This window comes from Phaenicophaeus curvirostris, chromosome 1, assembly GCF_032191515.1.
Source record: "Phaenicophaeus curvirostris isolate KB17595 chromosome 1, BPBGC_Pcur_1.0, whole genome shotgun sequence".
Classification (NCBI taxonomy): Eukaryota; Metazoa; Chordata; class Aves; order Cuculiformes; family Cuculidae; genus Phaenicophaeus; species Phaenicophaeus curvirostris.
In genome coordinates, this window is record NC_091392.1 from 206,014,513 (window position 1) to 206,040,267 (window position 25,755).

Here is a 25,755-nt window from a genome sequence, read left to right on the forward strand (position 1 = left end):
GAGGCTGCCCAGGGAGGTGGTTGAGTCACCTTTCCTGGAGGGGTTTAAGGGACGGGTGGACGAGGTGCTAAGGGGCATGGTTTAGTGTTTGATAGGAACGGTTGTACTCTATGATCCGGTGGGTCTCTTCCAACCTGGTTATTCTATGATTCTATGATTGTTCAGCCTGAAGAAGAGAAGACTCCAAGGAGATCTTGTGGCAATCTTCCAGTACCTGAAAGGGGCCTACAGGAAAGCTGGAGAGGGAATATTCATAAAGGCTTGTGGTGATAGGATGAGGGGGAATGGGTATAAACTGGAGAGGGGCAGATTTAGACTTGATAGAAGGAGGAATTTCTTCATGACGAGGGTGGTGAGGCACTGGCACAGGTTTCCCAGAGAAGCTGTGGCTGCCCCATCCCTGGAGGGGTTCAAGGCCAGGTTGGATGGGGCTTTGAGCAGCCTGATCCAGTGGGAGGTGTCCCTGCCCATGGCAGGGGGGTTAGAACTGGATGATCTTTCAGGTCCCTTCCAACCCAAACTATTCTACGACTCTCTGACCAGAGGGAGAGAAGAGATGCTGGAGAGGAAAGCCGCGACACGAGAGACGGGGAGTCCCGGCGGCAGAGGGCGGGGAGATGCCGGAGAGGGGACGACAGCAACAGATGGTAGCAACCCCAGCGTGACACGAGAGATTGGAGGGGGAGGTCCAGGCCGAGGGGAGGGGACCCGGTTGCCACCGCCCCCGCCGCGGGCGGGACCAGCGGGGCCCCCTCCCCCCCGCGGGACTCGCCGCGTCCCGCCCAGTCCCGGCTCCGGCGGCTCCGCCACCGGCCATGCGGCTCCTCGCGGGCGCTTGGTGCACGGCGGCGGCGCTGCTGCTGCTCGCCCCGGGCTCCCGTGAGTAGCGGGGATGGGGGGAAGGGGAGGGCAGGGCGGTCCCTGGCTCCTGGCCCCTGCTCCGAGCCCCGCGGGGGCTGAGGGACATCCCCGGCCGTGCCTCGCGTCCACGCCTCGTGTGGCGAAGGTGGGAGGGAGAGAGGAGCGAGGGGTAGCCGGGGCTGCGAGGAGATGCGGGGGTTTGCTGGAATTCGGTGGCTTTTTTCCCTCCCCGCTCTCTCAAGTAAGTTCTTGAAGCCCGGCTGCAGCGAAGTTGAAGTTTCTGCTTAGGGAACCGGCTGCCTCCGGCCTGGCCAGGCGCACACTGTCCTGGGTGGAAAACTGGTTGGCTGGAGGGCCCAGAGGGTGGTGGGAAAGGGTGTGAAATCCAGCTGGAGGCCAGTGACAAGTGGGGTTCCCCAGGGCTCAGTGCTGGGTCCAGCCCTGTTCAATGTCTTCATCAATGATCTGGATGAAGGCATCGAGTGCACCCTGAGCAAGTTTGCGGACAACACTAAGCTGGGTGGAAGTGTCGATCTGCTGGAGCGTAGAGAAGCTCTTCAAAGGGATCTGAACAGGCTGGACCGCTGGGCAGAGTCCAATGGCATGAGGTTTAACAAGGCCAAATGCCGGGTCCTGCACTTGGGGCACAACAACCCTATGCAGTGCTACAGACTAGAAGTCTGACTGGAAACTGCCTGGAGGAGAGGGACCTGGGGGTGTTGGTTGACAGCGACTGAACAGGAGCCAGCAGTGGCCCAGGTGGCCAAGAAGGCCAATGGCATCTTGGCTTGTATCAGAAATGGCGTGACCAGCAGGTCCAGGGAGGTTCTTCTCCCTCTGTACTCGGCACTGGTGAGACCGCTCCTCGAATACTGCATTAAGTTCTGGGCCCCTCACTACAAGAAGAATGTTGAGGCTGTGGAGTGTGTCCAGAGAAGAGCGATGAAGTTGATGAAGGGGCTGGAGAATAAGTCTTACATGGAGTGGGTGAGAGAGCTGGGGTTGTTTAGCCTGGAGAAGAGGAGGCTGAGGGGAGACCTCATTGCTCTCTACAACTACCTGAAAGGAGGTTGTGGAGAGGAGGAAGCTGGCCTCTTCTCCCAAGTAACAGGTGATAGGACAAGAGGGAATGGCCTCAAGCTGTGCCAGGGGAGGTTCAGGCTGGATGTCAGAAAAAAAAATTCACAGAAAGTGTCGTTGGCCACTGACAGAGGCTGCCCAGGGAGGTGGTGGAGTCCCCATCTCTGCAGGTATTTAAAAGACGGGTGGCTGAGGTGCTCAGGGACATGGTTTGGTGGTTGATAGAAATGGTTGGACTCATGATCCTGGAGGCCTTTTCCAGCAGTGTGATTCTGTGTAGAGCAAGATAGATATTCATACAGCAGGTAGTGTGTGGGCTGCATCAAGAGAAGTCTGGCTAGCAGGGCGAGGGAGGGGATTCACCCCCTCGCCTCTGCTGTCATCAGACCCCACCTGGAGTCCTGTGTCTGGTCCTGGAATCCCCGATATAAGAAAGAAATGCAGGGGTTTTCTGAAATTCTGTAGCTTCTTTTTCCTTCACACTCTCTCAAACAAGAGCTGAGGTTGCACCCTGCACATGGTCAGATTCTCCAGAGCAGACCCATAACAGAAACAAGGGGTCAGATGCTTCATAGTCAGGGTGGATTTAAAGGAGAAACAATAATTAGAAAACAAAAACAAGGAGTGTTTCAGGTTTGGGGGTGTGGGAGAGTGCTTGTGCAATACAGGGATGCACAATCACACTGCACTGCTGGCATTGCTCACCCCAAAGTTCTCCCGTGGCTCCTCTCTCTTCCATCAGCCTCACCCGTAAGGGTGAGCAGGACACGGGGAGGAGGCGTGAGGCCCTACCAGAGATGCTCCCCAAACCCTGCAAGTGTCCCAGAGCACGGAGCAAAGACCTTCCCCTGGCATGTGTCCAGAGGAGCTACAGAAGCTGTGGTCTCTAGAGGGTTCTGGGCTGGAAAGAAACACTTCCCTTGCCTTTCTTGATGCTGTTTTCTCTGAAGCGTACACTGAATGTGGCTTTTAGTAGCTTTAGGTTCATCATGGCTTTCCTGCTGGGGCAGATGATGTGCTTTGATGTGTTTCTGTCCAGCCCTTGCAGCAATGCCTCCTTTTAATGACCATTTCTAGTGAATATACAGTATCCTGTGTTCTTGTACTTTGCCCCAGCTGGTAGAAGACCAGATGCAGGGGATAGTTGTTGACATGCACTCAAATAAAATGAGGTATGCAAAAGTCTGAGCTGTCGGGGTTGCCTTTTCAGAAGATATAAATGCCCCATAGTGCCCATTTTTCAAAAAGACAGCAGTTAGACACCAAAAAGAAGCTGCCATAAATAATGTTGGGGGATATCAGTCAGTCCAGCAGGGTTGATATGCTGTTGTTTAATCTGATGAAGCTATAATATTGATTTTTTTTAAAAAAAAAAAGTGAAATGAGGAAAATTAACAGCTTTATTGCTAAATTATCGCTAACCGTTACTGCTTTACTAAATAATTATGGCCTCCATTTTACAAGGATTGACGGCCATTTTGTTTGATTTAAGACTGGCCCAATCTGTCTTTTATCATGCTGCTTCCTGTGTGCATAAACTGGTTTAACTCGGCGTAGTCAGTGCTGCCTCCTGGAGCAAGGATGATCTTGTCTAACTTTTGACAGTCAAATGTCATCCTTCCTCTATACGCAAATTTGTTGTCTAGACTCTAATTATAATATGCTGAGAGAAATGCCCTTTTAAGGCTCAGCCTAATGTATCGATTCAAGTATTTCTTTTTTTCTGCCCAGTTGCTCAGAAACTTCCAGGAACTACGGCTGAGATTTGTGCTGGTTTCAGCAAAAGAGCTTCACTAATGAACACTACAGGGAAAGTGTGAAACCTATTAAATACTGTGACTTGAAAAGAGTGAAAGTGGAAGTAGATTTATCGTCACTGATTTTTGGGCAGGCTGGTTATTTTGGTGTAAAGCTCTTCTTTTACTTTGCTGGAAAGTTTAATTATATGTGTCGGTCAATCCAGTGCAAGAAACATCAGCAAAATGTTATGGTTTAGGAAAAATCCTTCCCACTGTTATGTAAAATCCAACTGGCTTCCTGGTATCTGAAAAATAAAGAGAATCCATGCTCCCTGGAAGGAAGCTGCCCCTCTGCTTCCTGCGCTGTTCAGCGAAGATAATAGCTAGGAACATCTTCCAAGAGCTTACCTGTGTACAGAACTACTCAAAATTAAGCACAATGAGCAACAGTAGCCTCCAGACCTGAAAAAAACAAGCCTGGCATTTTGATTTCAATGTATCTCCTTACTTCTCTTGGATTCTTGGATGATGGCAAAAGGATTAGTACTTTTTCTGTCTCAAATTGAGCAGGGTTTGGAATTGGTTATCTGAGTCCATGTTATTTCCTCAATCATCTACATAATGGTGTTTATGCTTTCTTTTGCAGAACTATGCAAGGAGGTAGATTTCACAATGTTAAGGCACGAGGATGTGTCCAAAAATTTGTTGAGATAATCCTGCCTGACCTCTGTCTCAGGATGAAGCAATAACTTTCTTGGTAGCTTACAAATGCCACTTAAAAATAGATACCAGAAGACCTTGTTAGGCCAAGGGGAAAAAAATACAAAGTTTCTAGACAGCAAGATCTTGAATTTATATTCTGTCAAAATTGCCTGGCTAATGTTACAATAGATTTGGGGTCAGGTGGTTTGTTTTGTTTTAATCTGCAGAATTTGAGTTTCATCCATGTCAGCGGAGAAGAACAAGTATCCTGATGATGGAAACTGTCTAGGGGATAGTTATAGTCATGTTGCTGCTCTAACATCTCTGCATTAGCCATTCCAGCACCTCAACTTTTACTCACTGGAGTTGCTGTGCAAGGTGGAGGTCTTTCCATTGGACTGTGTGTTGTCAGTGCCTTTTTACTTTTTGGTTTTTAAATCAACAAAAGCAGAATGACTTGGGTATAAAACTCACCTACTTACCTGCTGTGCATCAAACTTGAGAAGATGCCCAGGCAGAATTCTTTATATGACTTTTGAAATGTCCCCAGAATGAATGTGTAAAACTGTGCTTGGTAAAAATGTGAGTTTATACACTAATATCTTTCTGCAGTATGAGGTTAAGTTAGACTAGATATAAACTCTGCAAGTCCTTAGAGATGTGTTTATCTTAAATATGAATGTGGAAGTGAGCAAATTGACCTTCATTGCATGCAGGGAATTCAGTGATTAGTGCCACTCATAGGTGTATGCACCTTCTACCAGGCTTCATTTACAGAGAATGGTGATTTGGCACGTGGCTGAGCTGGAGACTATAGATTCCTGACATTAAAGGTTCATGAGTATTATCCACTGTGTTGATTTTTGCAGCATCTGGCAACATCGCATCTGTTTAAAATCTTGTTCTCTTTGTTTTCAACAAATATCAGAGCTGTCCCCATCACTTACCTTGCATCTGTGTATGTGTTTAGCATAAAAACAGATCATCGGCTCCTGTGTCAGAATGCTGCTATTTGAAGCAAAGTGGCAGCTGTAGAGCTGGAAGAATTGGACTGATTTTGCCCTTTTGAAGGTTTGCTTATCAAAATTGACTCCAACTCATGACTTCTTACGCACTAGAGCAACAAAACCACATGAGGGCTTGGAAGAGCTCGGCATACTGAACTGTGCTGTAGTATTTCACAGGAAGCACGCTTGCTTACAGATACACCCCAGGCAGCCACAAGCAGTTGTTTTGAGCTGCCTTTGCACCTGACCTTAAACAGAGAAAAACAGCATTGTGTGACAAAAATGCTGTTGATCCCCTCTCCCTGTCCTTTTCCAGTAGGTGGTGCTTTGGTGCGTTGTTTTAAGATGGGTGTTTCCTTGATTCAGTTCTGTTTCGGCATGAAAAATGAGCAGAGAGATCTTCTTTCTTATTTTCATTTGTTCTCCTCTCTTTCCTCTGGATCACAGTGGGACAAGCATCAGTGCAGTTTCTTGACTCAAGATTTGGAGACCCAATATTGCAACTAATCATGTGTCCCAAAATGCTTTGCCTCTGCTTGTGTGCACGACCTTCCACGCTGCAGCTGTTTGGTGGCTTTCTCCTCCCTTCCTTCCTGTGCTCACGCATCCACCTGGGTCAGTGTAGACCTCTCACCCTTGCACTTCTGCTTCCTGGAGAAGGCCAGAAGCCCTCACTGATTTGCTTTGGGCCAGTTGCATTGCACAATCTGTGGTCTCAAATGAGAGTCTCCAGTTGTCAGAGCCGTTGCTGCTTTTCACTTTGTCTTAACTCAGGATGTCATTCCTGCCTCCCTGGCCAAGGTCTTCTGCTGTCCCAGCAGTGATACACATGACCTAAGATTCGAAACCGCAGTTGGAGGATAGAGAACAGTTGAGGAATACTGTCATTTTAAGATTTTCTTTTTCTCACCTGTCCCATTCACTACCATGTATTGAAATGTGGCATGTGCTTCTGCAGTACCTCATATTAGAATCATAGTATGGCTTAGGTTGGAAGGGACCTTAAGGATCATCTAGTTCCAACCCCTGGCATGGGCATACACCTCCCACTAGATCAGGTTGCTCAAACCTCATCCATCCTGGCCTTCAGCACCTGCAGAGATGGGGTATCCACAACTTCTGGGCAACCTGTTCCAGTGCCTCACCACCCTCACAGTAAAAAATTTCTTCCTAGTATCTAACCTAAATCTTCCCCATAGCTAATCTAAATATCCCCAGTATTAGGATGTATTTCTATTCTGGAGCAACTTCTTTTCATCCAAATTAAGAAACTCATCAATGTTTGCAGGGGTTTTTGAGGAGGGGGAAAAAAATTTTTTTCTCTTTTAAGCTGGATGAGGTCCTTGACATCTTTCGAAGTGTACAGTCCGAGCTGATTGCAACTAGGAGTAAGCAGTTCGGTCCTGTCTTCCTTTCCACCTCTGGTTCCTGCCCGTTTCTTTCATCTAATTCTACAGGGAGCCCATTCTGCTGGTTCAGGCAACAAAAACCATTGTGTGATGGTTGGGAGGTGGGGAATGTCAGTTTTCTGTTGGCTTAGCTTCCTCAGTCAGATTATTGTTAAATGGGGGGGCAGGGGCTAGCTCTGATGTAAACCACTTTCTGCAGGATTGGGTCCTTCTTAAGGAAGCTTAGTTTAGCTGTGATCCACCCTCCTTTTTTTGTTTGTTTTCCCTAAGCTCCCTAATTAAACAGTCCAACTGTCTTGCAGCACTGCCCTCAATCTTGATATTGCCAAGGTCAGATATAGTGAGTGGTTTGTCATTTGTGTTTGCAAACTTTAACATTCTGAGATCTGCTCCAAGGTTTTGTAACTACTAAAAAAGTGCCCGATTTCTGTGGTACTTACTTCAGGTTATTTGCTTGCCTTTAGCAGAATATTGTTACAAGCAATCAAAACTAAACTCTGCTTGGCAAAGGCAGAATCCACAACTGATCCTGTTGTGTGCATGTGAATGCCAGAGTTTTCATTCTGTGTGGTGTATCATTGAATTTTGCCACTTATTTGTAGGACTGAGGACAAGAGTAATCAGGCCTCTATTAGTCTTTAGGGTGTGATGATGCTTTACCTGAGGTTTGATCCTTCTCTGTCTCCCACTCTCCACCTGCCAAATGCACAGTGGATGCAGTAACATGCTGTTAGTCCCAAACTAAGCAATGCAATATCTTAGTGGAACTTTTTGTCTTACCATGCTGTCCGTGTAGGGGCAGAACAAGCACTCATCTGCCTGAAAAGGCTTTGCAGATTGCAGAGGAAAAGATTCACGTGAGAAGTTCTTTCCCTTCTGCTGTAGGTGATGCGAGTCGTACGTTAGTACTGAAGGAAGGTGCCCGATTTTCTCCTTCTTACTTCTTTCAGTCTACTTTCATCACAAGGAAGAAAAGAACTTGGGATGGTGATGATCCAAAAGATAAAACTGAGCATGGGAAGGAGTTCCAGTTCATTTGATGGTTGGGTAGTGCAAATATTGTAGATTTTAATGTGCTAAGAGCAGACGGTTGTGGTACCATGTTTCAACATCATCATTATACCAGACTCCTGTCCATGGTAGTTTAGTCATTTATATGTCTAAAGCAAGTTACAGGTGCTGTATAGACCTTTTTTTTTTTTGCTTCTCAGTAACAAAGTGCCTAAATCTACCTTACTTTTGGTTTTTAAGTAGGAAATGAAGAAACAAACAACTCCAGCCAGACTGCACCCTTTTCTACAACTCCAGTCCCTAAGTTGCAAGGTAACAATCTTGGGATTTCTGTTCCTGTTCCTCAGTAACATTGAGAAAAGCAGTATATATTATTTTATGCCATAAACTGTCCTGTAATAGTTTGCACTTTATTTTATTTTATTGTGAACAGCTGTAGGGCAGGAGGGAGGTTCTTCAGTTGTTCCGTCTCTTCCAGGACAACTAAAGATATTTAAGAGGAGCTAATGAACAGCAGAATGCAACTCAGTCCTCATATCCTTAGGTACCCTGGAGCAGCAGAAAGGAGAAATAAAATGGGAACATCTTATGTATAGAACTAGAAATACCTGCCAAAATCAATTTATGTTTAAAAAGAGAACCACCAGCTCAAGAAGTCTGCTAGGCTAGAATTGAGTGCTCTTGAGAGAAAGGCAAGGCACTTTTTCAGTTGATCTTTAATGCTAAAATGGATTCTAAGTCCACCATGTTTGAGCTTATTGCTGAAGTACATGTGTATTCCATAGTGTAATCTCATTTTGACTGTGTTAAGCTGTACACCTCTAAGCATGTGCCATGCAAAGGCATACTCCTTGAGTCATTTTTGCCCCGTACTGCTTCACTCATCTCATTTGCTGTTGGCCAATACGTGGGATGTACAGCAAATATTCTGCTCAGTGACTAACTCTGTCTTGTATTAATTGCATCACTGACTCACACCCAAATTCCAGGCAGAGTATGTGGCTTCTTTTCACCTGTATGAGCATGCAGTCCCCATCGAGATGTGTTCCCACGGTTGTAGAAGTAAGCACTCCAAACTTGGGGAAACCCAAAGCTGTGTTCTGGTTCCAGGATTGGTCCAGTGTGGGAAGGGTTTAGCTCAAGGCATATTCATGGCTTACGCCAGTATAGAAGTCAGCAGTACTCAGTGTTAGGTCCAGCTGTCTATGATTATACCAAAGAAAAAGCAAAGTAGTTTCTTCTGCAGTTTTTCCCCCGTTTTTGGTGGGTGATATGAAGGTGTAAGCTTGTTGCATTTGTTCTTAAACCTGAGCTTGCTCATAGCGGATATGCAGTTGCAAAGAGAGTTAACAAAACTATTTTAAACTAGACTTTTCCAGTGATAAGAACAGCAGACCCATTCAAAGAAAATACATCTACTTTTAGATAATCACAGAATCACACAGAATCACAGAATAACCAGGTTGGAAGAGACCCACCGGATCACCGAGTCCAACCGTTCCTACCAAACACTAAACCATATCCCTCAGCACCTCGTCCACCCGTGCCTTAAACACCTCCAGGGAAGGTGACTCAACCACCTCCCTGGGCAGCCTGTTCCAGTGCCCAATGACCCTTTCTGTAAAGAATTTTTTCCTAACGTCTAGCCTAAACCTCCCCTGTCGGAGCTTGAGGCCATTCCCTCTTGTCCTGTCCCCTGTCACTTGGGAGAAGAGGCCAGCACCCTCCTCTCTACAACGTCCTTTCAGGTAGTTGTAGAGAGCAATGAGGTCACCCCTCAGCCTCCTCTTCTCCAGGCTAAACAACCCCAGCTCTCTCAGCCGCTCCTCATAAGGCCTGTTCTCCAGCCCTTTCACCAGCTTTGTTGCTCTTCTCTGTACTCTCTCCAGAGCCTCAACATCCTTCTTGTGGTGAGGGGCCCAGAACTGAACACAGTATTCGAGGAGCGGTCTCACCAGTGCCGAGTACAGAGGGAGGATAACCTCCCTGGACCTGCTGGTCACGCCGTTTCTGATACAAGCCAAGATGCCATTGGCCTTCTTGGCCACCTGGGCACACTGCTGGCTCATATTCAGTCGGCTGTCAACCAACACCCCCAGGTCCCTCTCCTCCAGGCAGCTTTCTAGACAGACTTCTCCCAGTCTGTAGCACTGCATAGGGTTGTTGTGCCCCAAGTGCAGGACCCGGCATTTGGCCTTGTTAAACCTCATGCCATTGGACTCTGCCCAGCGGTCCAGCCTGTTCAGATCCCTTTGCAGAGCCTCCCGACCCTCCAGCAGATCGACACTTCCACCCAGCTTAGTGTCATCCGCAAACTTGCTAAGGGTGCATTCGATGCCTTCATCCAGGTCATTGATGAAGACATTGAACAGGGCTGGACCCAGCACTGAGCCCTGGGGAACCCCACTTGTCACTGGCCTCCAGCTGGATTTCACACCATTTACCACCACTCTCTGGGCCCGGCCATCCAACCAGTTTTCCACCCAGGAGAGTGTGCGCCTGTCCAGCCCAGAGGCTGACAGTTTCTCAAGCAGAATGCTGTGAGAAACTGTGTCAAAGGCTTTGCTGAAGTCCAGGAAGACCACATCCACAGCCTTTCCCTCATCCAGTAGCCGGGTCACTTTGTCATAGAAGGCGATCAGGTTAGTCTGGCAAGACCTGCCTTTTGTGAACCCATGTTGACTGGGCCTGATCACCCGGTTCTCTTGCATGTGCTTCATGATAGCACTCAAGATCACCTGTTCCATGACTTTCCCTGGCACTGAGGTCAGACTGACAGGCCTGTAGTTTCCTGGGTCCTCCCTGCGGCCCTTTTTGTAGATGGGCACAACATCAGCCAGCCTCCAGTCCAGTGGGACTTCCCCAGTCTTCCAGGACTGTTGGAAGATGATGGAAAGGGGTTTGGCCAGCACATCCGCCAGCTCCTTCAGTACCCTAGGGTGAAATGGCAGCTGCGTTGCTGTTGTCATGTCTGAAGTTTTTACTTTGTTTTACAGCCATGCCAAAAAGTGATAGAGCTGCTGTGAGTCGTGTAGCACTAGCAATGTGAAGAGTAATTCTTCAAAGAAAAGAGTAATCACAGAATGGGTATAGACAACAGTTCAGAACAAAGACAGGGAAGTATAGGTGGTGATGCTTTCAGGAACAGGGATTACTGAACAGATCACTCGATCTTTGCCAGGAGGAAGAGACAACCTGTAAGAAACATTGAAGAGGGATGCACAGTGAGATCAGAAATGAGAGGGAGAGGGTGCCTGAGAATGTACCCTGAGAAGCACCATGAGTAGCAACAGGGGGGAAAAACGGAGAACTGGAAAAGTAGAAATGAAAGAAAGAAGGGAAGGACAAAACCGTTAAGATTGAGACATGATATATATCCTAAATCTTTGGGTACAGGTACATTCTTAGGACTCCTTTTGAGCAGAGACAGCATAAGCCCACAGAAAGCTGTTTTGTGGGGTATTTATGTCCCTGTTTGACACAACTACAGTAGTTTCCTAGTCTGAGCCCAGTTTGTAACAGAGATGCAGCAGAATGAAAGAAAAGATTGAAGGATGGGGAATGGAAATGAAACAGAGGAATAAAAATCAGAAAAAAAAGCCCCATAGTGCTTAAGTAGGTCAGGCAAATCAGTGACAGTATGCCTGAAACAGCAAGGGGAATAGAGCATGACCTAGAAGTGGAAGAGAGCAAAAAGAGGAGATGTGATGAATCCGATGCAGATCATTTGGCCATTGCTGTCCATGCAGTCTAAATTTGTTCTTGCTGCACTGAGATTGGGAAGCATTTTGCAGAGGGATAAAACCATCTGCTTTGGAATGGAATAGTCTCTGCTTTATTCCCACTTGTAGCCTGCAAACATAGGCATCCTGAGGACACTGTTGTGTTATGGGTACTTTAATTATAGTATGTTAAAATGAAAATGAATACTATTTCTTTTCTTGTTTTCTTTTTTTCCATGAAGGCAGTAGCAGTTCATCCAATCTTACTGTTATATCATCCACACAATCTACAACAACATCTGCTGCAGGTATGTATCTGTTCATTTGTCCGTTGCTATGAATCTAGAAGCTAGCTCCAGATCTACTTCAGATTATACCAAATTCTATAGAAATACCCATCAAAAGTGGGTATTTGAGAGAGGCGTTATCATTTTAGGACTGGCAGACAACATATAAAACAACTCTGAAGTGAAGCTGTATTGGTTTTCAAGGTTAGGTAGCACGCTTCATTAGTAGAAGCAATGGCATTTGTGTTGCCATAGAAAAATGGGAATCAAGAGAAAACTTCAAGGAAGAATTGAAATAAGTAGGTCTTTTTAAAGTTCATTCTTTGTCTCTAAGCAAACTTCTTCCATTTTCATGAAGTAGAGAATAGATTGTTGTGCAAACAGCGCATGTCTTCACAATGAATAGATTTAGGGTATAATGGAAATCCTGAGGACTTGAGTTTCAAGAGTAAGACTCTGTTTCCTTTTAGCTAAGATTAATGGCACCTTATACAATAAAAAATATTCCTCAGAGATCATAGAACAAAACAGTGGTGTGCAAGTTGAGACGTGAATGGCAGATCTGGGACAATCTGTGACAGATACTTCTGCATTGTCATAGCACTACTGTCTTTCCTTCACAACTTGGCAAAACAATAACAGGTAAAAATCATTTCCCAAGGCAGCAGTGTTGCAGTCATGATGCTCCAACATAAGTAACTTACAAAACACATCTTTAGAGAAAGAAGAAATAGCTGTATAAGATCAACGAGTAAACTTTGAAAGCAGATATTTAACCTGGGACACAAACAAACAGCTCATCCACTTGTATTTGCAGTGTTCCAACTGTTGGCTGTGTCAATATGAGTCTATTTAAAAAGGAAATTAAAAAATTTATTTTCTGGAGGAACTTGCATAGGCATGTTTCACCACATCAGTGAAGACTGGGTAAGAATTAATGTCATGCAGTTTTTCAGTCTGTGATGCACAGATAAAAGGTTGTATCTCAGAGGGAAAAAAAGCATGCATGAACTGTGTCCCTTTTGTTCTAAGAGCCATGTGAAAGCAGGGCAGAAATTTTGTGCCTACCCTAAGATTTGTGGAGTTACATGCTGATCCCAGCTGTGTCACTCCATTTCCAGTACAACTCTCACTTTGTGTCTCTTTACCTCTGAGCTACCACAGCCAGAAGTTTCTTCTTATTAATTTAAGAATAAAATACTCACCAGGAAAAAAAAAAAAGTCACTGCAAAGACTTTTTTGGTAGCTGGGAAATGGTGCAGTTTCTCATTCCATTGCCTGCAGTATACCAGTTTAAGCATGTCTGACTTGGAAAGTGGAGAGATTTTTGTAATCCCCTTGTTGCCTTAGGGCCTTCCCCATGTGTAAAGCTATTGTTAACCACAGGTGTTTCACCCACCCTGTGCTCCAACCCTGACTTTGGGTTTCTTAGAGAGGTTTGAGTTCTACCGTGTCTAAAAGATAATAGTAAAAAAGAGGCCTGAGCCCTTTACTTGTTGGCACGGGACAGACAGCTAAGCCTTGCTTTGTGTGATTTGTGATTCACATCCTGCTCTTTGTTGTTTCAATTTTTTTTGTTAGAAACTTCATAGATTTTAAGACAGTGTTCATCCATTTTGATTATCGGTCTTGACCTCTTCCTAATAAAGTCTACTGGAAATATGTACTTAATTTTGCTTGAAGTCTCAGCTTTTTTTTTTTTGGAAGTTTTTTAAGCAAAAGTCTCTTTCATTCAAGCAAAATCCATATAAAGGAGAACATTTATTTTAGATAGAATATTCAATAATAATTGCTTTGTATGTTATCACAGTGCTGATGCAATTTGAGTAGTTGTGTTCATTCTTGTTGAGTTGGAACACTAAGGGAATAGTGCATGCTGCTAAGAATTATTGTCTTTACGCTATATATGTAGTTTGATTGATGTTTATACTATAGCTATTTAATTCTTAAACACAGGTAGCATACAAAGTAAAATACCTGTCTCTCTTAAAAATAAAGCATCATAAATCTGAATTATATTGATGGCTTTTGAAGAATAAAAATTAACTCGGGCAGTCTGGGCTTGTTTAGCGTGATATTCAGTTGAGCCCAGCTCATCTTTTGGGGGAAAAGTAATTAGGGAAATAAAAGATAAAAGGGAAAAGTTGCTAGCAAATATTCTTTCATCTTAACTCTGTTGGTAAAGTACTACTTGTGAGATTTTTCAAAGACACAGAAGAACAGATTGGTACCCAATTTATGTCAGCTTCCCAGATTCTCCAGCTTCCCACTGATGTTTTGAAATGACTAGTGCTAAATACATTGTGAAAGATAAATCTGTAGGAGATTAACCAGATTTTACTCTTAATAAAAAAGTTGCATCACCAGGTTCTGTAATCTTGATAAAGTAAGAAAAAAAGATTGCTAGTAGGAAAGAGGAGGAAATAATGTGCAGATTTGCTGAAATTCCTCATGATAGCTGCTTAGATATTTTTTGTCCTGGCTCTGGTTTTCTATGGGGTAATTTAATGTCCATGGACTAAGTATCATCTTTGTGTAATATCGTTTAATAATGTTATGTATAGAATAATTGGCCATTATATTGCTCAGAAACACAAGCCACTATGACGCTTGGAAGTTCTGGCTTATTAAAAAACAACAAACCCAGAAGACTGTATCTGGTTGACACTTCCACTCAGATTTGTCTTTCTTTTCTTTTAGTATCTTTTACATTAGGACTGGAGCAACTAGGGGTGGGTGGTTTCATGTCATAAAACTGTAGGTGGATTCCACGTAGATGTTTCCTTGCTTATTTCCTGCAATGAGAAAACGTTTGATATTTATTGGTCGTTATGCCTTTGGGGAGTTTATGTGTCAGTATTAAAATGTGGCCTGAATTTTATCTGATGTATTTTACACATGCTTCATAGAGGAACTGAATTTCTAATTGTAACAAGGTAAGCACATGAGTGTAGTACTCAAATTGTTTCATCTCAGTGCCAATTTCAGAATCTTTCCTATGGTTGTGGCAAAAAAAAAGATAATGTCAAAGAACAGGAAAATGAAAAACATTTACTATGGGGACTGTATTGGGCTGTCTCAGTGGTTTTAGTGTTAAATATCTCAAAAGAGTGATGTGTAGGCTGGTTCCTTTCTGAATGCTTACAATGTTGTAATTTGGGGTTTTTTTTTCAAATTTTTGGTGTTCACATTCGTACTGGAGGCAGTGAAACTTAAGTCTTGGTATAAAGACATCATTCGCTGTGTGGTTGCTCATGTTTTCAACCACACTTACAGGAAGGTTATAGAAGTATTTTAAGTGCTGTACAAAAAAAACCCAGAAATTGAAGGTCAATTTACTGTGGAATTGAGATGAAACTGCCTGTTCTTCAGTTGTTCTAGTTTTAGGCAATTTCAAGAAAACATAGGTATATTTAGACATTTAGATGTCGTGTTTAAAATTAACACAGCTTGTGTGAAGTTATAGAAATAATACAGAAGTAGACCGCTGTCTAGTTAGTTCCTTGTTAGAAAAATGAGTAATTGTTGTTAAGATCATTCTAGCTGGCTGCCTTCTAATAAGTTTCTAAGGATTTTCTATAAATACCAATCTCTATTATTCTTGAATTTTACTTTGTGGTATTTTTATTCTGAACAGTTCATTCCTGCTTTCTGAGAAAGGAAGAGCAAGAGCTCAGTAAAAGCAGAGTAAAAGTTAGACGTTGAGTGTCAGTTAAACTTGTGAAACGGCATTCCAGGCTTTTTAGCCTTGGCAAGACAGCTTGCTACTATATAAATTATACAAGCCCGCGTATTTACATTAGTCAGGGTTTTATCATGTGTGGAAAACCTTTTGAACCTTATGTTTAACATAGATAAATTCTCACTGGTAATTTTAATATACATGCAGCCTTAGTAAAGACAGTGTTTCATTCAAAAGCAAATTAAAATTAAATAATTACTAAAATTAGACGAGGTGCATTCTCATGCAAATCCATTCTTATGAGAAAAGTTTAATGACAGTTTGAGTGCTTCAGATGGGAATTTACTCTTGATGCAAAGTTTTACCTATCTTAAAATACTGTAACACATGATTCTATTGAATTGTGTTATAAAAAAAGATGACCCTTGTAAAAGTTATCAGATATTATCCAGGTCTTACAGCCTTTCCTTTAAACCATTCCAAACGTCCTTCCCTTGAGCCCCAGAAATCAGAAGTGAGGCATTTCCAAAGGAAATGCATAGAGGAAGAGTTGGTATGCAAGCCTGGATATCCCTGCAGTGGCATTTTCATTGTTCCTCTGTCATTCTGTTTGGGTATGATAAATGCTATCTTGCCGAATTCCGTGAGTACACAGTTGATTGTTTATATGTATTTTTCTGTGTGATCTCGCAAATAAAAATTTCCCAGGTTTATCCACCAGTACTGCTCATCTAGCCAGTACCGGTCAGCCCACCAACACCACTGCGCCTGTTGCCCAAACAACTCAGCCCACAAAGACCAACCAGACAACAAGATCCACTACACCTTCATCTGTTACATCTTCACAACTCAATATTACAGTGGTGACCACTTCCAAGATTTCTTTCACTTCTGTAACAGGTGAGTCCACATTTCAAGAAGCTCATAAAGGTTTGATTGAGAGCAGCCCTGCAGAGAAGGACTTGGGGTTGCTGATTGATGAGAAGCTCAACAAGAGCAGGCAAGGTGCAGTTGCAGCCCGGAAGGCCATCTGTGTCCTGGGCTGCACCAAAAGAAGTGTGGCCAGCAGGTTGAGGGAGGTTATTCTGCCCCTCTGTTCCTCCCTTTGAGACCTCATCTGGAGTATTGTGTCCGGTTCTGGAATCCTCAACGCAAGAAGGATATGGAGCTGTTGGAACAGGTCCAAAGGAGGGCTATGAAGATGATCAGAGGGCTGGAGCACCTCTGCTATGAGGACAGGTTGAGAGAGTTCGGGTTGTTGAGCCTGGACAAGAGAAGGCTCCAGGGAGACCTTATAAGGGCCTTCCAGTACCTGAAGGGGGCTACAAGAAATCTGGGGAGGGACTTCTTACAAGAGCATGGACTGATAGGACAAGGGGGAACAGCTTCAAATTGGAAGGAGGAAAATTTAGATTAGATATTAGGAAGAAATTCTTCACATTGTGGGTGGTGAGGCACTGGCACAGGTTGCCCGGGGAAGCTGTGGCTGCCCCCTCTGTGGAAATATTGAAGGCCAGGTTGGATGGGGCCTTGAGCAGCCTGGTCTGGTGGGAGGTGTCCCTGCCCATGGTAGATGGGTTGGAACTGGATGATCTTTAAGATCCCTTCCAACTCAAACTATTCTATGATACTGTGGTTCTATACCTGTTCACACATGTTGTGCAGTTGTAGAATTGTTAGTTTTACAGTAATATAACAAAGAAAGAAGGTAGCTTCGTGCTGAAAAATGAGAGTATAGTGGGTTCTTTTGTTAAGTTGGCTATAATCATGTTCCTCTGAGCACCCCACTTACTTAAATAAGGCTTCGCTTAAACTGAAAGACTTGACAAGTGTAGGGGAAAAGTAAAAGTAAATTGTGAGTGGTCTGAACCAGCAGACACCAGCAAGGATATTAATAATATTAGGAGAAAGCCTGGCTTTTGAATACAATTTCTGTATTTGGTCATCTCTCCCTTCAACAGCTTGCTTGAACTTATCTCCAATACTTCCATTTTCACAGCTGACCTGTAGCTCAAAATATATTTACTAGCTTGGTAGAAAGACTTGGGAGTTCAGTTAGCCACATTTATAGTAATGTTATGAATTTTTTCCCTGGTGGTTACTAAATACAATTTGACAGTACCCTCAAAGACAAAAATACTAAGTGTAGAATTCGGTATTTCCTTGCAGTTAGCTGCTTGTTCGCACCATTTCACGCTTTTACTTCTAAATGGATCGGGGTTGCCCACAAGATATTGAAGCATTATTGGGTTGGGGAGCTGTAACCATCAGAACTTTTAGTTGACCACGTAAAGCTCCCTTTGGCAAACACAGAGACAGACACAAACTGGATCTTTTGATGGGAATTTGTAGCAGGTAAAAACAGTTTTCATATGGAAACTGCTATGGCTTAGCTGGGAGGTGGTGGAGTCACCTTCCCTGGAGGAGTTTAAGGGACGGGTGGATGAGGTGCTGAGGGACGTGGGTTAGTGTTTGATAGGAATGGTTGGACTCGATGATCCGGTGGGTCTCTTCCAACCTGGTGATTCTATGATTCTATGAGTCATGTTACATGTCAGTGGTTGTGTTGGGCTGCAGAGCTGATCTCAGTTGGAGAGAGGGTACAATTCCGAGACACAAGGTAAAGCGATCCAACTGCTTGTCACCACTAGAAGTATTTTACTCCCACCACGTAGCTGTACTGATGATTTGGTGATTGTTGGACCCTTCTGCAGGCTGATTCAGTGTGCTTATCTGGTTAAAAGCAACTGCCTTTTCTGCTTGGGTTAATTTCAGGCTATTTTAGTGAGTTAAATGGGCTTGTGGAGAGTATGAAAAGCACTAGAACTGGCCTAAGAAGGGCAGGAGCAGCACGTGTAGAAGGAGGAAAGAGCAGGGGAGAGGAGGGGGAGGTGGAAAGAAGGTGGAAAGGGCGCTTAGCCAGTATCTTGCCAGGTGATCTATGTTAAATTTGTCTAGTTGGATCTTTAGATGATATGTCAATGGGGAGGGCAGGATATAGAGCAGTCCCTTGAAACACTGTTTTGCAAGCTCTGTACAAAGTGCCTTTTGTTGCCTTCTTTTTCAGCCACGTCAAAATCTGAGGCTGTCGTTACCAAACCCTCCAGATTTGATTTGGGCAGTTTTGTAGGTGGCATTGTGCTGACACTTGGAGTCCTAGTTGTACTTTACATCGGATGCAAAACTTATCACTCTAGAAGAGGCATTCAGTACAGAACCATGTAAGTTCCCAAGGGGTTACCCCTTGTCATTTCTTTCTCAGGGGGAACAAGGGCAAACAAAACAACAAGAAGGAACTCTAATACATACTTTTCTTTGATGTACGTTATATTAAAAGATGTGACTGTGATATTTTGGCTTTTACCACTTCAGCTATTCCTTATTATTGTTATGTCTCTCTTCTATGTGGGTTTTTTTCTCTGATCTATTATATAAAATCATGTTGTAATTTTACAGGATTTTTGTCCTTCAACTATTCTGTGAATAGCTAACGTTTCCTTGAAAACATTTCCTTGGAATGTTTGCTGCAGTTCATTTGAAGTTCACTTACGCTAATTTTTAAACAAGTCCTACTCATACTAAGCTTTAAGCAAACATACACTTGATTCTGATTTAACCTGTCTCTAAGCAATCACACAATTCATTCTAACATTCTGTAAGTAGACTTATTTTAATCTCTAACAATAATTCAATCAAAATTCAACTGTTGCCATTCATATGCAGCTCTACTCAGTTTTCTTCCTGGCTTCCATACTTGCCTCCTTGTCCCACATTTAGTTTAAGAACCAGAAATTCTTAAAACAGTTGCTTTTCTTTTTCCTATTCAACATCATCCATCTGAGTTGAGAAGCTTGTTTTAGTGAGGTGATGTCATTATACTTGTTGGGGATGCTAGTGTTTAGGCCTTGTATTTTCTCTCCGTCTTTATTCCTGCTTGCTGGTCAAGGAATTCAACCAGTCCCTGCTGCATGTGTTTACCCGTAGTAGTGTTCAATGGATATTGAAGAATTCAGATCAACAGTATATTTAAAATGAAAGAAACCTGTCACTGAGCTTGTAAACTGGCTGCTGCTACTAGATATAGGTAAGATAGATAGGATAAAAAAGCCCAAGCAAAAGCAGACCTAAAAATACTTACTTGAATGAAATGTGAAGGCCAGAAGTTAATAAGGCTAGTGATGCTGGAGGAGTGTTGACAATTAAATTGTTCTGTTTACTTCAAGCTTGTCTCAGAGAGGACTGCAGCTCCCAGATCAGTGTGTCCTTATCCCTTCCCAGCAAGATGTCCCTTGTCCACAAAACAAAACCTTCTTAGTAGCAGCTGGGTGGTGGTTTCTCATGTTGCTTGTACTTCAGAACATTAATTACTGTGTTTCTGTTACAGTGATGAACATGATGCCATCATTTAAAGAGACTTCAGTGAAGAAGAAGTTTTGAAAACCATCCTATCACAGCTGTTGTAACTTAATTCTGAGTGAGTTCCTTTTATACAGATGATCACAGTCTCTAACCCATTCTTGGATGTGATCCTGCAAAATGTTTGGAAGCTCTTTAGACATCCTGATTTTTTTTGCATTGCCATTCATAAGAAGAATAGGAACTCAGCACTTTGTAAAGACAGTATTTTCTTTTTTTCAGTATTTGTAACCAGATTTAAAGAAAGACACCCATTGAATCATTTTAAGGTACACACACAAGTTTCTGAAATAGCAAATTACTAGCACAGTGGATTGCATCATTGCAGTTTTAAGTAACTTCAATTATTTCTCACATATTGTGTAAATCCAGTATGTTCCATGATGGGTACAGTAGCTTAAATAGGATACCTTTGACACCATAGTTTTTTGCAAGTAAAATGTTTTCTTTTCCTAATATTTCACATTAAATGGTGTTCATTTTGAAGTTTGTTGTGAACTTTAGTTTAGAATTTTTTTTATTTTGAACAGTTTGGTTAGTTAATTCTTATTAGGCTATAAAAGGATATGGTTTGCTAACTGTATAGAAAGTGAAAATGACTACTCTAAACTTCAGTCATTAGCTCACCAGGAACCTGCAGAGACTTTCCTGAATGGGCTGTACAATGAGATTGGCTGCATGAAGCATGGACAGACTGGAGATATCCATCCACAACCCTTTTCTCTAAGTGGGTCCTTATAACAAAACAGACTATGTGACCCATAGTTTCTTTTTTGCAGCCTGTCCTAATGAAGTATACGCAATTGAAGATAAAAATGGAAAAAAGTAATTGCGTCATCATAAATATGGTAAAATATGAAAAATGCTTCTGAAAATTGGCTTTTAAGTTGAATGTAGCAATGACTCTTAGTTTTTATTTTGATGGAGCTGTATGCAATGTTTTCGCAGCATTTGGTAAGCGTTGAAAGTTACACAGAGAAGTGGAAAATCTGTAAGACAGCTTTTTAGAAGAATATATTCTGCGTTTTGACAATTATTTTCAGAACTTGGTACAGCTGTGCATGTGTATAGAGGTCAAAAGCCCAGTGAAGGCAATGGGGCATGTCCCAAAAGGCCTTTAGATGAAGGCCGAAATACACTGGGAGTCCTGTGCAAGGTGGCTGATGCTGCTTCTGTATCACTTCTGCATTTACACTGAGGTAAACCTGCTGACTTCAGTAGATGGGCTTGTGATTTACACTGGAGTAAGGAGGAAGAAACACGGGTCTGGATCTCCTTATGTCCTGCTCAGGCCCCACCTGTCGACCTCTCCCAGGTGAAGAAGGTCGGTTTGGTGGGACTTGACCCTCTTAGTTACTGTTAGCATGAGAACATCATGCAGAGCACAGAGGGAACGTGGTGACAGCTGAGCAAGGTCACAGGACAAACGATGTAAGTCTGTCTAGGGGCCGGGGTACAGCGCATCAGGGGAAGGAAGACTACAGCTCTGGCACAGGTTAATTTTTTTAATCGATCAATGATTTATTTTGACATGCACTGTCAACAATAAACTGACTGTATAGATGGTTTTTTTTCCTTTTCACATGGAGTCGTAAAACCCTTGTGTCTGAGGCACAGCCGACTCCAGCAAACAAGGGCTAATGAGGAATCTTAATAGGACCAGCCACACACATAAAACGGGTAGCAGGGATTTTTTTTTTTTTTTTACTGAGACTGAGGCACAGGAAGAAGAGTGACTTAAAGTAGCTTTTGTGTTTTTTCTTAATTGCATTGTTTGGTGGAAAACTTTGTGTTTTGACTTGAGAATTTGGAAACAATTGTTCCATAGAACTGCAGTTCTTTACTTTGTAGAAAGTAAGACAATTAAGTACAAGGCAGTTACTGTGATTGTCTCATCTCTTGTACAAATTAATAAATACAATTAAATCTTGAGAGTTACTGTATCAGTTACGGTTGGATTTTTATTTTATTTGGCAGTTTTATAAATCCCTCAACCCTTTCCACAGTCACAACCACTGAATAAGAAGTGTTCGCTGTCTTTACTTTTACTTTGTAGTATACTGGCCCTGGGGCATTTTTGCTCTGCTCAATCATTTCTAATGTATTTTGTAATCTTATTACTACAATAAAGCAAAATTATGTGCTTAAGCTTTCAGAGGTGACAGTATAAATATAAAACCTGACCTCCTATCAGGTGTTTGGATAGAGGACAAAGTGAAGTGAAATTGCTAAATCTTACCTCTAACTTTACATTTCCTTTCCAACAATAAGTGAAAACCCAGCTTTAAGTTACACACGTATAAAGTGGGATGAACAGGACAGCTTTTCAGTGTATCATCACCACCACTAAGTACATCTTTAGGCCTCAGTCCTTGAGGTCACTCTGCAGCATTTGAACATGTGGTGGACCTGAATTTAGCAATGCTCTACACACACAAAGGGGTTGGCTGTGTTAAATAACTGAAATAGTAATTCAGCATTCAGAAATCCTGAGTATGCTAACTAAACACTGGCACTCAGTTCTGCAAGGAAAGAGTAATTGAAATGGTTTGCCGCACGAGTCTACCAAATTTCAGACCAGTATGAGCTGAAGAAGGAGCAGAGGATAGAAAAAGGTCTCCCATCTCTCAGACTGAAGTCTAGCACTATCCCAAGCAACTGGGGAGGAGAATACAGAATAGTTGAAGGGACCTGCATTAATCATCAGTTTTCCATTTGCCTGACCGCTTCAGGGCTGAGAAAAAGTTAAAGTGTGTTACTAACGGCATTGTCCAAACTCCTCTTAAATACTGACAAGCTTGAAGCATCTATCACCTCTCCAGGAAGCCTTTTCCAGGGTTTGACCATCCTCTCTGTAAAGAAATCATTTCCTCATGGAAATCTCTTCCAAGTCATTTCTCTGGTGATTAGTTGTTCTAAAATCGATCACAAGTTTATGATCTGTTTATAAGGTCGAGGGAGGTGATTCTGCCCCTCTATTCCTCTCTTGTGAGACCTCACCAGGAGTATTGTGTCCAGTTCTGGAATCCTCAACGCAAGAAGGATATGGAGCTGTTGGAGTGGGTTCAGAGGAGGGCTACAAACATGATCCGAGGGCTGGAGCACCTCCTGTACAAGGACAGGCTGAGAGAGTTGGGGTTGTTGAGCCCGGAGAAAAGAAGGCCTCTGAGGAAACCTCATAGCAACTTTCCAGTACCTGAAGGGGGACTCCAAGAAAGCTGGGGAGGGACTGTTTACAAAGGCTTGTAGTGAGAGGACTACAGGCAATGGCTGTAAACTGGAGAGGGGCAGATTTAGACTAGACAGAAGGAGGAATTTCTTCACTACAAGACTGGTGAGGCATTGGAAGAGGTGGACCAGGGAAGCTGTGGCTGCCCCATCCCTCGAGGTGTTGAAGGCCAGGTTGGATGGGGCCTTGGGCAGCCTGATCTAGTGGGAGGTGTCCCTGCCCATCACAGGAGGGTGGGAACTGGATGGTCTTTAAGGCCCCTTCCAACCGAAGCTATTCTATGATATTCATTTTATGCAACAACTTTTTAGTATGTATAGCTCCTCCCCTTCTCTAGGTTTACATGTGCACCTATGGTCTTTCTGCTGTTCCTTAACTGAGTTTATTAATAGTTTAAAGATTATTTGACTGTTTGTAGTTCATTCTCTGAACAGGACTGCATAACTGTTTTCTTAACTAATACTCAGTTCATACTCTTACTAGCCACTCAGTTCACATTCTTCCTTGGTTAGGAACCCCTCTGGTGACACATCACAGAACTGCATGTACAGAGTCATGTCTTAATCCCATCGCCAGCAGACAACTGATTATTAACCCCTATTCTTATTTTTAACCCTTAAAATTCATGGGTTTGTGCTTCCTATTAAAATTTATTTCACTTACAGGCTTGGGAAATCATCCAGTGGTTACAGAGCACAGTCACCTTAGGTCAGATATCATGAATATTCCTTTTGCTCTTCAAAAACATCAAAATCAACCACATAGCTGCTTCTCAGGACTGCAGCATTCTGCCTTCCTCCCACAGGTCTTTCCTTTTCATGCAGCTCTCCCATAGCCTGTATTCTAGTACCAAATTATAGCCCTCCCAGCTTCATTGTTTTGATGGGGCCACGCATGAAATGCTTCAAAGCAATCCCAAAATGCTGCTAATTTGTTTTTTATTAAAAAACTATGAAAACAAGATCATATTGCTGTGATAATAATCAATAATATGAACATTGTCTCTTTGTAAATCTGTTTACATACCTCTTGTTCACAGACTGTTAAATCTCTTACATATTCATGTCCCTCTGTTTTTGCCCTGCAGACATACAGAGCATTCTTAACATGCTTTATTGGGAAAAAAAGATGTAAGCAACAAAATGATAGTATTGCCAAAAGCAAAGTGGACCAACATCAGACTCAGAATTGCCTAGATAACTCAATACCTCAAGAACTTAGCTGTGATATGGAAGCAAATAGAATTAGAATGCACCTGTGCTGGATGTAAATGAGTTCTCCAGACAACACTGAAGGAGTCCTGATTGGCGTAAGACCACGTCTTAAAAAAAACAGGAAAGTTAAATGAATTTAGGAACCTACATTTGGCAGTTCTCATGAGCGGCACATCCACAGGGACTGCCAATTCCTGGTATTGATCCTACAGCATCTAAGCCTTAGCTTGCATTAGAATTTAGTGTTTTCTTTGTTACAAAAGCACTACTTTGAAGACCAGGTCTGTGATAAACTTCATACTTCAGTGTCAGATGACCCACGCACTTCAGAACATCCAATGCAGTAACTCTGAAAACTGAAAGGATGAAAGAGACTCTTAAGTTCTGAAGGCTTTTAAGTGTCCTTTTAGAGGACTAAGAGGAAATGTATTCTCACTCCAGTGTTCAAAACTTAGAGTTTGCATATTGTTTGGTTTTACTTTCTCCATAGCAAGGTGACTGCACTTTGGACACCAAGGTGTTGTACCTGGCTGGCACTGAGTCGGTGGGTGCTTCTAAAGTGTTAGAACAATCATGGAATAGTTTGGTTGGGTTGGATGGGAGCTTAAAAGATCATCCAGTTCCAACCCCCTCTCCATGGGCAGGGACACCTCCCACCAGACAGGCTGCTCAAGACCAATCCAACCTGGCCTTGAACACCTCCAGGGATAGGGCAGCCACAGCTTCCCCGGGCAACCTGTGCCAGTGCCTCACCACCCTCATCATGAAGAAGTTTTTCCTAATGTCTAATCTAAATCTTCCCCCTTCCAATTTAAAGCCATTCTCCCTCGTCCTGTCACTCCGTGCCCTTGTAAACAGTCCCTCCACAACTTTCTTGGAGGCCCCTTTCAGGTACTGGAAGGCTGCTAGAAGGTCTCCCTGGAGCCTTCTCTTCTCCAGGCTGAACAACCCCAACTCTCTCAGCTTGACCTCGCTCCAGCTCTTAAATCCTCTTCGTGGCCCTCCTCTGGACCAGTTCCAACAGTTTCATATCTTTCTTCTTTTGGGGATTCCAAACTGGACACAGGATTCCAGGTGGGGTCTCAAGAGAGCAGAGGAGAAGGGGAGAATCGCCTCCCTCGACCTGCTGGCCCAATACTGGCTTCTTGTCTTCGTCTTACAGGAAGTCCAACTACTGAACTCCACCGGTACCAAAGTTCTCACCCTCTAATCCGTGTGAATGCTCTGCCAGCTCAAGAAAAGCAACTGCCCTGGAACGCTGACATCTGAGAACAGAAACTGCTTGATCAACAGAGCTGCACAGGAAGCTGCGGGGGGAGGCGGGGGGGGTTGTTTATTGCTCTTTCGCCCAGTCAAAGCTCTGGAAAATGCTTTCAAACAAGGAAGTGGACAGAGA

The 25,755-nt window shown here is 43.2% G+C and overlaps 1 protein-coding gene across 3 annotated transcripts; it reads left to right on the forward strand.

The window, feature by feature from the left end:
• The first annotated feature begins 781 nt into the window (after window positions 1–781).
• On the forward strand, window positions 782–25,656 carry TMEM123 (transmembrane protein 123). Of its 3 annotated transcripts, XR_011339726.1 has the most exons (7): window positions 786–879; window positions 8,050–8,121; window positions 11,774–11,839; window positions 16,209–16,400; window positions 18,568–18,721; window positions 19,885–19,974; window positions 25,522–25,656. XR_011339726.1 is itself a non-coding variant. In XM_069883553.1 (6 exons), exons 1-6 carry the CDS (start codon window positions 816–818, stop codon window positions 19,907–19,909), a joined length of 570 nt encoding a protein of 189 aa, XP_069739654.1. In that variant the 5' UTR covers window positions 782–815; the 3' UTR covers window positions 19,910–21,859. The 3 variants fall into 3 exon arrangements, 2 of the variants coding, with proteins under 2 accessions (XP_069739654.1, XP_069739653.1); XM_069883553.1 differs by lacking the exon at window positions 25,522–25,656 and having other exon boundaries at window positions 782–879; window positions 8,053–8,121; window positions 19,885–21,859; XM_069883552.1 differs by lacking the exon at window positions 25,522–25,656 and having other exon boundaries at window positions 787–879; window positions 19,885–21,859.
• Window positions 25,657–25,755: the final 99 nt, after the last annotated feature.